The following is a 12,000-nucleotide window of genomic DNA, read 5'->3' on the forward strand; positions in this document are numbered from 1 at the left end:
CTTACCAGGGATCACATCTGGAGACTTTTTTAAAATTCACTGTCACATTAGCTATCTCATACAGAGGCCGATTTAAACGCTAGATTACATACCACAGGGCACATAAGTCTGTCTGGATGTCTCGTGAGAGCTGCAACCTTTGCACCAGGCAGGCAATTTACCATGTGGTTCTCCCAGCCATCACAAACCAAACTGCTTATATGTCTATTGATTGAATCCCCCATTATTATTACCAGGCTTTTCTTTGTAACTGGGGTTCCTACCTCAATTTGAGAGGACATCATGACTTCATCTGGAAGGTGGGTCCCAACTATGGGATCGTCTCCCTCTGCTCTAGCTCGATGTTCTCCTTCCCCGAAACTTTCACCCTCCTCAGCAGCACAGAGGCTGTCAGACTGGGGGTGGGACCACTCTACTGTGTCCCTAAAAGTCTCCTCTATGTACCTCGCTGCCTTCCTTGGCTCCACCAGTTCAGCCCCTCTGGCCTCCTGGTCTCCGAGGGCCAGTAGCTCCTTGGGCCAAATGCCCACATATGCTACCTGCCCATAGGGCTGGTAATCATACATGCTGCATTCAGTGCAATCAACTGGCGAGCCCCATGCTGCTGCTGCCCTTCTGCCTGGTTTATTTTACTCTTCCAGGGGGGTTAGTTTGTTTAGTTTTGTTTCTGGGGAGGGGGTTATTGGCCTGAGTTTACAGTATGGTTGTTAGATGTACTTGTCTCTCACACACCCTCTCTAAACTTTCTTGCAAAACTCCCATTTGCTAACCGAACATCTGATTTATATTGCCTGCTGTCTGTTTCCCCTCCCTGGCTCAGCCTCAATGATGGTGGCTGTCAAGGCTGCTTCCCCACTCTGAACTTTAGGGTACAAATGTGGGGGCCTGCATGAAAACTTCTAAGCTTAACTACCAGCTTAGGTCTGGTCCGCTGCCACCATCCCAAAGCTAATTCCCTTCCCTGGATAGCCTTGAGAGACCTTCACCAATTCCCTGGTGAATACAGATCCAAACCCCTTGGATCTTAAAACAAGGAGAAATTAACCATTCCCCTCCTTCCTCCCACCAACTCCTGGTGGATCAAGATCCAAACCCCTTGGATCTTAAAACAAGGAAAAATCAATCAGGTTCTTAAAAAGAAATTAATTACCTTTTTAATTAAAGAAAAAAGGTAAAAATCATCTCCGTAAAATCAGTATGGAAAATAACTTTACAGGGTAATCAAACTTAAAGAGCTCAGAGGACCTCCCTCTAGCCTCAGGTTCAAAGCATAGCAATAAAGATAAACACTCTAGTAAAAGGTACATTTACAAGTTGAGAAAACAAAGTAAAACTAAGACGCCTTGCCTGGCTTTTTACTTACAAGTTTGAAATATGAGAGACTTGTTTAGAAAGATGGGGAGAACCTGGATTGATGTCTGGTCCCTCTCAGTCCCAAGAGCGAACGAACTCCCAAACAAAGAGCACAAACAAAAGCCTTCCCCCCGCCAAGATTTGAAAGTATCTTGTCCCCTTATTGGTCCTTTGGGTCAGATGCCAGCCAGGTTACCTGAGCTTCTTAACCCTTTACAGGGAAAAGGATTTTGGAGGCTCTGGCCAGGAGGGATTTTATAGTACTGTACACAGGTCAGCTGTTACACCCTTCCCTTTATAGCTATGACACTGGCGAACAGTGAAGAGCATCGGCAGCTCCTCAAGGACAAGCAAATCCTGTACGGCTCCTGGGACACCTTGTTCACCAACACCAGCGATATCACATGGGTAAGTACAGTCAGTGCTTCACGGGATTGTTGTGCGCAGAGTTATCAGGAGTCAGAAATTAACACCCTAGGAGTCGGGGGAAGGGACAGACCCAGGCGTGTGACTGAGCCCATTCATCTGGGCCAGAGCCCTGCCTATGGCCCACTCTACCTCATAGAATCATAGACCTCAGGAGATCATCTAATCCAACGCCCTGCTCAAAGCAGGACCAACCCCAACTAAATCATCACAGCCAGGTCTTTGTCAAGCCGGGCCTTAAAAACCTCTAAGGATGGAGATTCCACCACCTCCCCAGATAACCCATTCCAGTGCTTCACCCACCCTCCTAGTGAAATCATTTTTCCTAATATCCAACCTAGACCTTCCCCACTGCAACTTGAGACCATTACTCCTTGTTCTCTCATCTGCCACCACTGAGAACAGCCTAGCTCCATCCTCTTTGGAACCCCCCACCCCCTGCAGGTAGTTGAAGGCTGCTGTCAAATCCCCCCTCACTCTTCTCTTCTGCAGACTAAATAAGCCTAGTTCCCTCAGTCTCTCCTCATAAGTCATGTGCCCCAGGCCCCTAATCATTTTCGTTGCCCTCTGCTGGACTCTCTCCGATTTGTCCACATCCTTTCTCTTGTGGGGGGCCCAAAACTGGATGCAATACTCCGGATGTGAACTCACCAGTGCCGAATAGAGGGGAATAATCACTTCCCTCAATCTGCTGGCAATGCTTCTACTAATGCAGCCCAATATGCCTCCCTACATGCCACACCCCAAGATGCACTGGGGCTCATCCAAACCTGATCCCAGCTCCTTGTCAGGCGTGGTGGGAGCTTCCCCAGAGATTAATGCAACAAAAGGCATCATTGCATCTGTGCACCAGTGCCAGCCCCTGCTGAGAACTAGAGAGTGTATCCGTGCTGTGCAGTATTGTGCCCCCGTGGACTGCCCGGCTGGCCTCTGCCATGCACGGCAGTTCCTGATTGCTGACTGGATACTGTGCTGCCCAGGTGCAGTAACCCAGCCCTGTCCCGGCAGAGTGGGGTTTGCCTGCACTCCTGGCTGGGCCAGTCCTGGCTGCTCGGCCACTGACTGGAACCGCGCTGGGCAGCAAAAATGGTTTCACTGGCGGGTTTGTTTCAGATGTTTGGGAAGTACTTCAACGGATCTGAGCGCATGGACTTCCTCTGCACTGCTATTGATAGCATGAAAGACACCAGCGTCCATGACTCGGTGGTGGCCAGGCACATGCTGCATGAGATCCTGATGGTCCCCGGCCCAAGGCTGGAGAGGGTAAGAGCTGCAGTGAGAACACCCTGCTGGGGGAGCCCATCCGTGGGAGATTCTAGGTGTTATTGGGGGGCAGGTCTCTGGCTTGTGCAATGTGGGGGGGAGGGGGGGTCAGTCTAGGTCAGGGGTCTCAAACACACGGCGCATGGGCCACATGCGGCCCGCGAGGTAATTTTCTGCAGCCCGCGAGCCCCTCGCAGCCCCCGCTCCTGCCCTCCCCCAGCGTTTACCTAGAGCGGCTCTGGCCCGACGTGCACTGGGGCAGGGCAGACTCCCTGCCTGCCTGCCCTGCCCCCGCGCCGTGCCGGGAAGCGGCCGGAACATGGGGAAGAGGGGGCACATTGCTGTGTGTGTTGATGTTGCTTCAGGCACCGCCCCCAGCAGCTCCCATTGCCCGCGTTTCCCCATTCCCGGCCAATGGGAGATGCTGGGGGCGGAGCCTGAAGCAACAGCAATACATACATCCCGGAGCAGCGCGGGGGCGGGGCAGGGCAGGCCAGAGCCCGCCCCCCGAACTCCTCCTGCAGCCGAACGCCCTGCCCTGAGGCCCTTGCCGCATCCTGCACCCTGACCCCCTGCCACAGCCCTCCTGCACCCCAACCCACTGCCCTGAGCCCCCGCCGCACCCTGACCCCCTGCCCTGAGCCCCTGTCGCACCCCACACCCCTCCTGCACCCCAACCCCCTTCCCTGAGCCGCCTGACGCACCTTGCACTCCTCCTGCACCCCAATCCACTGCCCTGAGCCCCCTGCTGCACCCCTCTTGCACCCCAATCCCCTGCCCTGACTCCCTGCAGCACCCCTCACCCTTCCTGCACCCCACACCCCAACTCCCTGCCCTGAGCCCCTGCCACACCCCACACCCCTCCTGCACCCCCTGGGGGCAGGGAGGGGGCGGAGTTGGGGTGGGGATTTCGGGGAAGGGGTTGGAATGGGGGCAGGGAAGGGGTGGGAAGAGGCGGGGCAGGGGTGGGGCCTCATGGAAGGGGTGGAGTGGGGGTGGGGCAGAGGGCGGCGGGGGGGAGGTGTCAGTAATGCGGCCCTCGGGCCAATGTACTAGTCCTCATGTGGCCCTTGTGGTCATTTGAGTTTGAGACCCCTGGTCTAGGTGATCACCATGGCCGCTTGTGGCCTTGCAGTCTATGAATCGATAGGCTGGGAACTGGTCCTGTGCTCTAGGTCTGGGGCTGGCAAAGAGGATCTGGGAGGGCAGATGGCTTTCAGGTGCAGCAGGTCCCTGGCACCCCAGATCAATAGCAGTGCGAGGAAGCCGAGGCCCCCATCTCCTCATTTCCCTTCCAGGTGTCGGAGGCTGTGATGAGCATTTACAAGAACCTGGACTCCATCAGCGAGCCGCTGTCCCGGAAGGAGCTGTTCAGGACCCTTCTCATGCTGGGCAACCAGTACAGCGAGGAGGTGGTCAGAACCCTGCTGGGCTGCTCGCTGTCATGTGACAGGTACGGGGCTGGGGCTGCCGTCGCTTGCGCTCCGGGTCCCCCGGACTGGTCCCGCTGCCAGGGACAGGGGAGTGCAGAACCTTCCAGAGATCTCCTTCTCCCTGCAGAGCTGCTGCTTCTCCTGGAGGGTTTTGCAGGCTGGCTTGCCCTGGAGACAGGCCAGCCTGCAAAACCCTGTATGGCATCCCTCAGCCTCCCCTGGGGCTGACACTCAGACCCGGTCCCCAGGCAGCCTGCACCAGCAGCAGTGGGAGGGCAACAAAGAGCTGGCTGGTGCAAGGAGTCCCAGCAGGGTGCCGGTGCCGGGGGGGGCGTGGTGCAGGAGGCTGGCGGGGCTCTGACCAAGTGCCGTTGGCTCTCTCCCTTTGCAGCGTTGCTGCGGAGATGTGGCGGATGCTGGCATCCCACTGCCAGAGCATAGAAAAGGTCCTAAAGGAGCTGCTCAACACGCTGCGGGAACAGCCGCTGCACCACCATCATGTCTCTCAGAGAGAGGCCCCCTTGGCTGTAAGTATCAGCCCCTGCAGCAAGGGAAGGAGCGCCGTGTGTCCCCATCACTGCCTGAGGGTGTCTCTCAGTCTCCCACTGGGTATAGTCATTGGGCCGAAGAGAGAGAGCGTGACTCTAGCCAGTGCTATAGTCGAGCCGGAACACGCCGAAACGCTCTCCTGGTGCTATTCAGCAGCACTCCTAGAACCACAGGGTGAGAAGGGATCGCAGGGTCAGCTCGTCCAGCCCCCTGCCACGAGGCAGGACTTGTTGTGTCTAACCCACCCCAGACAGATGGCTCCAGCCTCCTTCTGAAAACCTCCAGCGAAGGAGTTTCCACAAGCTCCCTAGGCGTCTGTCCCATCGTCCTACTCTTCTTACCGTTAGGAAGCTTTTCCTGAGGTTTAATCTACATCTGCTGTGCTGTAGTTTGACCCCATCGCCTCTTGTCGTGCCCTCTGTGGAAAGAGAGAACAACTTTTCTCCATCTTTTTTTTATGGCAGCCTTCCAAGTATCTGAAGACCGTTATCAAGTCCCCCCTTAATCTCCTCTTTTCCAAACTAAACATAGCCAGTTCCTTCAGCCTTTGCTCGTATGGCTTGTGTTCCGTCCCTCTGATCATCTTTGTTACTCGCCTCTGGATCCATTACAGTTTCTCCACATCCTTTCTAGACATTGGTGACCAAAACTGGACACTGTCCTCCAGCTGAGGCCTAACCAGTGCTGAGTAGAGCGGTACTATCGCCTCCCATAACTTGCATGCTATACCTCTGTTAATGCAACCTAAAATTGCATTTGCTTTTTTTGCAACAGCATCGCATTGCTGACTCATGCTGAGGTTGTGATCGACCACAGCTCCCAGATCCTTCTCAGAAGTGCCACGGCCAAGCTGGTTATCCCCCATTCTGTATCTGTGCATTTGATTTTTCTTCTCTAAATGTAGCACCTCACATTTGTCTTTGGTGAATTTCATTTTGTTGTCTATAGCCCGGTCCTCCAATTTACCATGATCCCTCGTAATTTTAGCTCTTTCCTCTAAAGTATTGGTGACTCCTCCTAGCTTTGTGTCATCTGCAAACTTGACCAGTTTGCTCTCTCTATCTACATCCAGGTCATTAATAAAGATGTGAAACAACACCAGACAACAATATTGTAATCGAGCCAGAACGCACATAGTAGGCAAGCTAAATGACATGATTCACATCTCCGGCACAACTGTCTGTTACAGCCAGCAGTCCTCTGATGCAGTGAAAAGAGCATTAGGAAATTCTTCTCTTCCTAACTACTTCTTTGAGAAGGCTAAAGGTGCTGACGAAGACAGTAGCAGCCGTGCTTCGACTGCAGACACAAACACAAAAACAGAGCTCTTCCTGTAATGGAGTTCACTGAGGTGGCTATTGCAGTGAGAACGAACTGTGAAGATTACCCTTCAACAGCCAAAGACCAGCTGGCATGAATTCTGGTTAGTGGATGCTGAAGAAGAGGGACTATCCTTGGTTGTCCTGCCATGATGGTAAGCTTGGATGCCTTAACGGTAGCAAAGTTTCATCAGGGTCTCTCCATAGCAGTAGGGTGGTGGTAGTTTTCTGTTTCTCCTTATGGACCTAGCTGAGAGTCCAGATTAACATCTCTGCCAATGAAGATAAAGGAACACAAAGATTCAACTGCAGGTAGCTTTACAGCTTTCAACAGAAGCAGAAACCTCAACTTTTGAAGATGAAGTGGTTAACATGACAAAATCAGAACTTGACACAACTGTGCAGGTAAAGCGAATGGCATATTACATTGCTAAACATGGCAGACCCTACTCGGATCGTCCCGATTTAACTGAATTCCACATACTGCATGGTGTAGATATTGGTATCGGTCTGTGTTCACAATTCAGTGCTACAGACATGCTAGACCCTATCTCATCTGCAATGCACCGAAAGCCTTGCAAATGACGAATGTGCGCTCAGATGCCGGAGAGTGACGGAAAGATAGCCATGTCTGTTGATGAATCAACTACTCTGAGCAATGAATCAACAGTTAGAATCTATTTAAAATGTGACACTTTGAAGGATGATTATCCTCACTTCATGTTTCTTGATCTGATTGCACTTCCACGTCAGACGGCTTCAGGCACTGTAGATTGTGAGCTGAAATGCCTCAATAAATCGAATTCTGATTACAATTACTCTTGTAGTATTTGCGAGTGGTGGTGCTAGTGTTATGCTTCGGAAGAACTCTGGCGTAGCGAGCTGTATTGTGAAGAAGTACCCAAATGTTCTAGTGAGGTAGTGTGTGAATCACAGGTTGGATTTGGCAGCTGCTGAAACGTTAAGTGAAGTAAGAGCTGTAAATCACTTGGAATTCTTTGACAAACTGTATACGCTTTACTGCCGGTCACCTGAAACCAAGAAAGAACAAGAAGAAGGTGTGAGTATCAGCAGAGGGAAAATTACTTTTTGTAGTGACCCATTATTCTTAGATAAAGTGAAAAGGAGGTAGGGCAGCTGTGCAACCGATTTGGAATAGTCAATGCCTAGCGTGACTTTCTTGACTATACTGGTCAGCTGAAACCTCTGTTCAGCTCCACGTGTGTGATTTCATGCAGCACGGCTGAGTGTGAGCGTGGATTTAGCCACATGACTATGATTGTGAATGGCAAATGTAGCAAGCGGCTTATTCCGCATATGTCATTGCTCATGTTTAGCAAGCTCCGTGGCCCTTCATGTTCCATGTGGCATCCTCTCAGCTGTGCCAGAACTTGGCTCAGACATCCTTGTTCTCCCTCTGATTCACAGACACATAAATTACAAGATGGAGAAAGACACTTTGTGGAAATACTTGTAGAAATTAGATAAATGCATTACAGCAGGCCTTTGCTACTTCAGCCCCTGTTATGCCTTGATGTATTTTGTGTTACTTGTGTAACCTACTAGCTAGTTTCAATTTAAAATAAACTTTTATTATTTCCGCCAGATAGAGTAATGTCTATAGTGCAGCAGCGTGATTTATTTTGTATTTTCATTAGCCTATAGGCTAAAGTAAAAAGAAAACGTGCTACGCATTCATTGGGTTTTTCTCACTGTACTGTCTAGATTTAGATCTTTTACATAGTGTGTTGTGTACACATTAATGGCATTTCAGCATAATGATTTCAACAGTTAAAATGAATTGAATAGCTACTATAGGTGTGTGTGTGTGTGTGTGTGTGTGTGTGTGTGTGTGTGTGTGTGTGTGTGTGCGCGCGTGTATACCAGGGGTCGGCAACGTTTGGCACGCGGCTCGCCAGGGTAAGCACCGTGGCGGGCCGGGCCAGTTTATTTACCTGCTGACGCGGCGCGGGCGAGGGATGTGCTGGCCGCGGTTTCTCGCCGCCCCCATTGGCCCGGGATGGCGAACCGCAGCGAGTGGGGGCCGCAATCGGCCGAACCTGCTGCGTCAGCAGGTAAATAAACTTGCCTGGCCTGCCAGGGTGCTTACCCTGGCGAGCCGCGTGCCAAATGTTGCCGACCCCTGTGTACACAATTAAAAAAAAGAAAATCCAATACCTTGTTATTTTGGACAGCCAGCCTGTCTCCAGCCATGCCTGGTTTAGCCAAGTATTACTGTACCAGAAATTCAGTAGACAAATAAAATGTGAATTTGTATAATTCATGTTTATGAAAATCAATATTTTAGTGGCATTCCAGTACCTTCCGATTTTGGACTACACCACTGTCTCTAGCCGAGTGGTTAGGGCACCCAACTGGGAGACCCGGGGTCTAAACTCTGCTCCAATGACTATTTAAGTGTTCCCAAGTAGAGATAGATACCGAATTCCCTTTGGGGGTGGGGCTTAGGCCACACCCCTCTCCTCAGCATTTCCTATTGGCTGGTTTAGGCAGCTCCCCACTCTTAGCTTCATAGATTTCAAGGCCAGAAGGGACCTCTGTGATCATCTAGTCAGATCCCCTGCATGACACAGGCCAGAGAACTGCCCCCAGATCATTCCTAGAGCAGGTCTTTGAAGAAAAACATCCCATCGTGATTCAAAAATGGTCAGTGATGAAGAATCTATCACCACCCTGGGTAAATTGTTCCAATGATTAATTACTCTCACTGTGACGTGTATGCCTTATTTCCAATCTGAATGTCTACCTTCAACTTCCAGCCACTGGATCATGTTAGACCTTTCTCTGCTAGACTGAAAAGCCAATTACTAAATATTTGTTCCCCAGGGAAATACCTATAGACAGTAATCAAGTCATCCCTCAACCTTCTCTTTGTTAAGCTGAATAGATCGAGCTTCTTGAGTCTCTCACTGTGTAGGGTGACCAGATTTTATAGGGACAGTCCTGATTTTAGGGTCTTTTTCTTATATAGGCTCCTATTACCCCCCAACCCCCGTCCTGATTTTTCACACTTGCTGTCTGGTCACCCTATCACTATAAGACATGGTTTCTAATCCTTTAATCATTCTCACGACTCTTCTCTGAACCCTCTGCAATTTATCAACATTCTTCTTGCATTGTGGGCACTGGAACAGGACCCAGGATCCCAGCAGTGGGTCACACCAGTGCCAGATACTCCCACTCGAGATTCTTCTGTTTATTTATCCCAGGATCACATGAGCTCTTTTGGCCACAGCGCCACACTGGGAGCTCCTGTTCAGCTGATTATCCACCAGGACTCCCAGGCCCTTTTCAGAGTCTCTGCTTCCCAGGAGAGAATCCCCCGTCCTGTTCCTAGATGTATTCATTTACAATGAGCCATAGTAAAACACATACTGTTTGATTGCCCCCCAGTTTACCAAGCGATTCAGATCGCTCTGTATCAGTGACTTGTCCTCTTCATTATTTACCACTCACCCAATTCTTGTGTCAGCTGCAAATTTTATCAGTGATGATTTTATGTTTTCTTCCAGGTCATTGATAAAAATGTTAAATCGCGTAGGGCCAAGACCCGATCCCTGCGGGGACCACACTGGAAACACACCAGTGCAATGCTGATTCCCAGTTTACAATTACATTTTGAGACCTGTCAGCCAATTTATAACCAATTCATGTGTGCCACGTTACTTTTGTATCCTTCTAGGATTCCGATCAAACTGGAGTGCGGCGCCAACTCAAGCGCCTTACAGAAGTCTACATATATTATGCCAATGCTATTTCCTTTCTCTACCAAACTTGTAATCTCATCGAAAAACAGATCGCAATTATCTTGGCTGGAAATATTTTCCATACACCCATGTTGATTTGCATTAATTAAATTATCTTCTTTAATTCTTTATTAATTTAATCTTGTACCAGCCGCTCCATTATCTTGCCTGGGATCGATGTCAGGCTGACAGGCCTGAAATTACCCAGGCCATCCCGTTTACCCTCTTTAACAATTGGCCCAACTGACTCTCCCTCTGGAGCGTATATGGAGCCTGGGCACTTAACTCAGGGCTGTGAGTCCACTGGGCAGCAGGGCACATGAAGCTAGGCATGGCAACGCTGAGCCGAAGTCCCTTCTGTGGTTCTAGCCAAGGTCACACAGGCTAGGAATTGAATCCAGCATCCCAGGCCTTAGCCCCCAGCCCACCCCTCCTCTCTAGGTGCCTCGGGGGAGCGTGGGAAGGGCGAAGGCCCTGCAGTGACATCTGTCTCCTGTTCTTGGCTGCAGGCCACCAGAGCCCTGTACGAGATCTTCAAGGAGCAGAACTGCAGGCAGCAGGTGAAGGAGCTCTTCCCTCAGCTCTCCATCGCCCTGCTATTCCAGATCACATACATAGTGGAGCCGTCCATGCATAACCAGGAGGACACGCCCGCACCCCTCAGCCCTGTCAGGTACCACCAGCCCGACACCCCACCTCGGTTCTGAACCGTCGCCCGCAGGCACGCGGCAGGGCCTGGCCTGGGCTCGCTCAGTAACAAGAGGCTCGCTCTGCATGCAGGTGTGCGGTGGATGCCATGCAAGCCTTGCTCCAATGTGCTGGCTACAGGGACCAGACCACGTTCATCCACAAGCAGGGTGGCTGGGGCATGCTCGTGAACGCCGACATGCACCACAAAGGCGTCTTGGTGCTTGCCCGGTGAGTGTCTTGTCCCTGGGGCTGCTGCCCAGAACTGACCGCAGTAGCATCTCCCGTCCCTGGGCCCAGGACACGGCCACATCGCCTTCCCCGCTGGGTGAGACGCGGCTCCCAATCGCCTGCGTGGAAGAGGCCACAGCCTCTGTGCCGTTGGCCGAGGGGTCAGTCGGCTACTTCTCCACCCTGCGCTGCCTGGCGTAAACCGCTTCCTGCGTGGCTCTGGCAGGCGTGGCTGGGCAAAGACAGCCTCCGTCATGTCTGTCTGCAGCGTTGGTGTAGCCCTGTCAGGCCCAGCACATGAGAGAGACAAGGTGGGGGAGGGAATATCTTTGGCTGGCCCAGCATCTGTGTGTGAGAGAGAGACGCTAACACAGAAAGCTCCAACACTTGTCTTAGACCAATCTAAGATATTCCCTAACCCACCTTCTGTCTCTCATCACCCAATATCTGGGCACATGAGAAAGGCCACCGAGCCCACCGACGCCCTTCTTTGTCTGCAGTTCTCTTGCAGCCTATCACGGAGTCCCCGGGCAATGCTCTGGAACTGCTCCCCACAAAGCCAGTCAGGACTTTGGGGAGCCTCCTCTCCCTCGGAGCAGACTGTCTTCAGGGCAAGAAGCTCACACGGCTTCACCTTCCTGGGTCTCTCCTTGGAGCATTCAGCATATGCCCCTCCGTGCGCTTCCCACAGCGAGTCCCCCCAAGTGGGGTCCTGAGGAAGCCAGAGGATCCTGCACGCACCCCCACTTCGCAGTCAGACGTGACTCTTAGCCAGCCAGTAAAACAGAGGTTTATTAGATGACAGGAACACAGTCTAAAACAGAGCTTGTAGGTACAGCAAACGGGACCCCTCAGCCGGGTCCATTCTGGGGCCCAGCGAGGCAGACAACTCCGTCCGCACTCACTTCCCGTCCCCAGCCAGCTCCCAACTGAAACCCCCCTCCAGCCCCTCCTTTCTGGCCTTTGTCTCTT

General features: G+C 51.7%; 1 protein-coding gene across 1 annotated transcript; it reads left to right on the top strand.

The window, feature by feature from the left end:
* Positions 1 to 1,656: 1,656 nt before the first annotated feature.
* LOC135980081 (maestro heat-like repeat-containing protein family member 7) lies at positions 1,657 to 11,315 on the top strand. Its single transcript, XM_065580155.1, has 6 exons — positions 1,657 to 1,761; positions 2,893 to 3,042; positions 4,341 to 4,495; positions 4,867 to 5,002; positions 10,620 to 10,783; positions 10,891 to 11,315. Exons 1-6 carry the CDS (start codon positions 1,657 to 1,659, stop codon positions 11,030 to 11,032), a joined length of 852 nt encoding a protein of 283 aa, XP_065436227.1. The 3' UTR covers positions 11,033 to 11,315.
* The last annotated feature ends 685 nt before the right edge of the window (positions 11,316 to 12,000 follow it).

Source organism: Chrysemys picta, unplaced genomic scaffold (assembly GCF_011386835.1).
Source record: "Chrysemys picta bellii isolate R12L10 unplaced genomic scaffold, ASM1138683v2 scaf1771, whole genome shotgun sequence".
In the NCBI taxonomy this organism is placed as follows: Eukaryota; Metazoa; Chordata; order Testudines; family Emydidae; genus Chrysemys; species Chrysemys picta.